The sequence below is a fragment of the Cariama cristata genome, unplaced genomic scaffold, assembly GCF_000690535.1.
Source record: "Cariama cristata isolate BGI_N322 unplaced genomic scaffold, ASM69053v1 scaffold44284, whole genome shotgun sequence".
NCBI lineage: Eukaryota > Metazoa > Chordata > Aves > Cariamiformes > Cariamidae > Cariama > Cariama cristata.
Window position 1 is genome coordinate 1,307 of NW_009614344.1, and position 4,513 is coordinate 5,819.

Sequence of the window (4,513 nt, forward strand, 5' to 3'; positions counted from 1 at the left end):
AGTTCAATCCCCCTCATTCTGGATGGTCAGCCTGACACCTGCTGCTCCATTCTCATGATGCTGCATCGATTACTGGAATGACATGGATCATTAAAACTAAATGCAGGAGTACCTGGGGATGGAATGGAAGCTGTCTCTATCTTGTGCCATTGACCTGATGGGTGCTTATCAGTCAAAAAGAAGAGCTATGGTTTGCTTGTACCTTTCAGCAGTGAACATCAGGGTCTTGAAAACTTTTGCAAACCACACGTATAAAGCCATTTCAGTAGAAAGTCATGATATGCTCTGAAGATTTTTCCCACTGAAAACTTTTTTTAAATGGTTGAAAACTTTTTAAAAATGGTATAAAAAACCCACCTTGTTTAAAATGGTATAAAGTTGGAGAATGGACTTGTCCTTCAACTTGCATCTCCGTCACTGCTCCTTATCCAAGACACATTAGCTTTCATCAAGGTTGTTGGCAGGTGCTGTGCAAGAATCCCAGCAGCACTGTGCAGCAGTGAGTTCTACGCTGAACCAGTCCGGTTCTTTTAGCAGCTGTCATGAATCTTCAGATTTGTGGATTTTTGTTTGGGTTTAGGTTTGTTTGTTTGTGGGGTTTTTTGTTGTTTTTTAATTCTGATTAGACTATGCTGATGCTAGGTGTAAAGAGGCTTAAGCAAGCAAGTTAGCATCAGGTTGTAGGAAAGATTTGAGCATATCAGAATTATGTTAGGCTTACTTTTGTGTTTTCCTTTTTAGTCCTTCTGGAAAGCTTGTTCAGATTGAGTATGCTTTGGCTGCAGTGGCTGCAGGAGCTCCATCGGTTGGGATTAAAGGTATGTTCAGAAAATACCTACTTTAGTGAACGATTCAGGATTCTGAGTATCGTTTGAGAGAACTAAAATAGTTTGGACTATGTACTGGATCTTCATCTTGCTTTCTATTACATATTTTGTTTTTCTTTCAGTGGATTTTCACATGTTTTAGTGGGTTTAATATTTCCTTTTTTTTTTTTTCCTGCAACTCAATTTTTTATAAAGAAGGAAGGGAGTATAGAGCTCCATGCTAGGAGAAGAAAATTGCTTGGGTGATTTTGGAGACACTCAGCTGGTAGAAGTAGACCTTTTTTTTTTTCTTCTTTTTTTTGCGTATTCCTGTCTCTTAAGTAAGTAACTCCAGCTATGTGTCCGTATATATAGAAATTACACCAAAAGTTACTTCAACTGCTCAATTATTCATATGTGCTTTGGAATCTTTAGAATGGGATTATGGGAGCTGTATGGTTATTTAAAATGAGAAACAATGTGTTGGGTGGATTCATCAAAGTATCTCTGTTTAACATGACTGCAAACTTGAAGGTTTTTTTTAAAAGGGAGGAGCAAAATTCTTTAGTCTGATAAACTTGTTCTGTGTTTTGACTGCTTTCCATAATTTTAGTTTAATATAAAAAAAAAATCTTGTTCCTTTCCAGCTGCAAATGGAGTGGTGTTGGCAACTGAGAAGAAGCAGAAATCCATTCTTTATGATGAAAGGAGTGTCCACAAAGTAGAACCAATTACCAAACATATAGGTTTAGTGTACAGCGGTATGGGTCCAGATTACAGGTATTAAAAATTTTTGTTTAGTCGTCATTTAGACACATTTTCATACAAGAAATGTAAGAAACTGAAACGGATGGCAGTTAGCTGTTTCTTTCTTTCTAAGTATATGGCATAATATATTGTATTACGCTGTATATGAAATCCACTTTAAGTTTTTCTTAATGTATTTAGTATCTTGTCAAATAACCTTCTATCTAAAGAATGAGTAGGGAATGAACAGCAGTGTAATTCAACCTGAGTTTCAGTTTAAATATTTCAGAGATTACTCAGTTGATAAAGATAACCCAGCACAGTCTATGTTTTCTTACATTGGTGTTATGCCAGATGTAGAACTTCTTAGCATAGTATTTATTATGAATTTTCAGTTCTAGTTGGATTTTCTTTGACATGCTAATTTTGTCTTTGTTTTTAGAGTACTTGTGCACAGAGCTCGGAAGCTGGCCCAGCAATATTACTTGGTTTATCACGAGCCCATTCCAACAGCACAGCTAGTACAGAGAATTGCTTCTGTGATGCAGGAATACACACAATCTGGGTATGTGATTTTCTGAATTTTGAAGTTGCTTAGAAAGATTATGTTATTTAAATGTAAGGAATAACAACTACCTGGTGATTCAATTTTTTGGCATCAAAACGGCAGTTAGTTTTTCAATGGAGAATGTCCACGGGAAGCGGGGCAGCGGGAGGAGCACAAACTGGTAGCGGGTGAGATAGAGTCTTCATATCTTGCACACACGTCAGACAAGGCAGCGTACTTTGGGCTTGTACTGTTGGTTGACTAGTCATTCCTGGTCACAGCTCCGGGCTGGTGGGGAATGTCTGGGGGAAGGTTAACACATCCAAAAATAACTTAGTCTCCTTTGGTTTTCACTGAACAAATTTCACATATCAGCTGTGATTTCTGTTTGTTTGTTTGTTTTTTGCCTGTAGTGGTGTTCGTCCGTTTGGTGTATCACTACTAATATGTGGCTGGAATGAAGGGCGACCTTATTTATTTCAGTCAGATCCGTCTGTAAGTATCTTACGTTTGTAAATTGTACTGCTTTTATAAAACATCTAAAACTTCTTAAGTGCTCATGAAATACTTTCTGTAATGAGATGAAGAATGCAGAACTAGAACAAAAGATCCCCTAACATAACTTCAGAAGTCAGAATGAGCCATTTCAGTAGGTGCTTGGAGGAAGCCTGACTGAAATAGTTGTTCCATAAACTGGATGGATGTTAGGCCAAAATCTGTTGTATTGTGAAATGTAACGCATATGCTTTAGTATTTAATGACTGTGGTTAATTTAAGTGAGTTTATTTGCTGTGTTTGTGCTGCACTTCTGAAAAACTACCTTTTGATGCATGTGTGAGTTGTAACGCTTTACATCAAACAAAAAAAACGTGGTTGCTGTAGTGATCATTGATAAGCTTCAGAAATTTGAATTACTGCCTGATGCTCAAATGTAAGAAGCAAAATGCTTGTGTAAGGCAGCTTCATTGAGGCATAGAACTGCTGATGGTCTTTATGCTGGAGGAAAGAACAGAAGTGATGGCTAAGTATCCTATTAGTAGCTAAAATAAATCAGATGGCTGATTTGCAACAAGTTGTTTACATTACTTAACCTTAAAAAAGAAGAATCAGGAAAGATCTGACTGTATTAATTCTCATGGGCAAATATACTATTTCTGTACAAGGAATCCCAAATCAAAACTATGCTAATGATTTACTAAATTGATCTTTCAAAGTAGAGGGAGGATGAAAGTAGGTGGGGCCCTACACATATGTTTTGTACATTTTCACAACATATGTTTCCATATCAAATTAGTCTGAATGTGATCCCAAATAGTTTCCTATGTTCTCAGAACGTTCAGTATTTTCGTAATTGTTTCTGTGCTTTTTACCAAGTAATTGAATATGTAATGTTTTGCTAAGTTACACAAAACAATTCAACAGATTGTTGCTTTTACAGGGAGCTTACTTTGCATGGAAAGCAACAGCAATGGGAAAAAATTACGTCAATGGGAAAACATTCCTTGAGAAAAGGTAATGTATTTGATACTTGACTGAAAGGATACTATCCGTTTTCTTCAGGTTCCATGAATAACAGCCAGATAAAAAGTGCACACTTTTAGATTATCAGAACAAAGTTTTAAAGTACCTAAGATACGATACTTCCAGTTTACTTATTTACACGTGCACAGGAAATTAATTTAAACTCCAACTTTTGTGTTTATGGAGAATTATTTCAGTGCAATAAACATTATATTCAACATATTTGCAGAAATCTTGTTCTATGCAGTGTCAGTGGAAAGAGTAGTGACTTTTTTTTTTTTACAAATAACAACTTTGACTATTAATATCACAGTGCTCACAAATAATATTTGTATGAGAAATAGGAAGATTTTAGTAGTGTTTGGGTTTCTAGAGACTCCAGGATTATTAGGATTTGGAAAGATCTTTGTACCGTGCTGAAATACGTGAACTTCTGTTTACAGATACAATGAAGACTTGGAGCTTGAAGATGCCATTCATACAGCTATCTTAACACTAAAGGTTAGCAAAATATTGAGGAAATAAATAGTTTACTATTATGACATCATTGATATGATTCACTGAACTGTATTTTTTTTAATAGGAGAGCTTTGAAGGGCAAATGACGGAAGACAACATTGAAGTTGGCATCTGTAATGAGGCTGGTTTTAGGAGGCTTACTCCAACTGAAGTTAAGGACTACTTGGCTGCAATAGCCTAGTAGAAACCGAGCAAGACTGTGTGACTCACACAAAGGTCTTTTTAATTTTGGCTCCTTAAAAGTTTTTGTTTGCAGTTTCTGCATACTTATTTCTACATGGTTTGTCTGAGAGATTTTTTTAAAATATCATGGGTACAAATGCAACAGTCCTAATCTTGTAATACATGGAATCTTACTACAGGTAACTCTTTC

At 36.0% G+C, this 4,513-nt stretch overlaps 1 protein-coding gene across 1 annotated transcript; it reads left to right on the forward strand.

The window, feature by feature from the left end:
• Positions 1 to 715: 715 nt before the first annotated feature.
• On the forward strand, positions 716 to 4,512 carry PSMA2 (proteasome (prosome, macropain) subunit, alpha type, 2; the record flags this gene model as incomplete). The annotated part of the gene is made up of 7 exons (XM_009699353.1): positions 716 to 818; positions 1,454 to 1,586; positions 1,996 to 2,118; positions 2,514 to 2,595; positions 3,539 to 3,612; positions 4,065 to 4,122; positions 4,205 to 4,512. Coding segments are annotated over 7 exons (690 nt in total), but the record flags the coding sequence as incomplete, so codon positions are not given.
• Position 4,513: the final 1 nt, after the last annotated feature.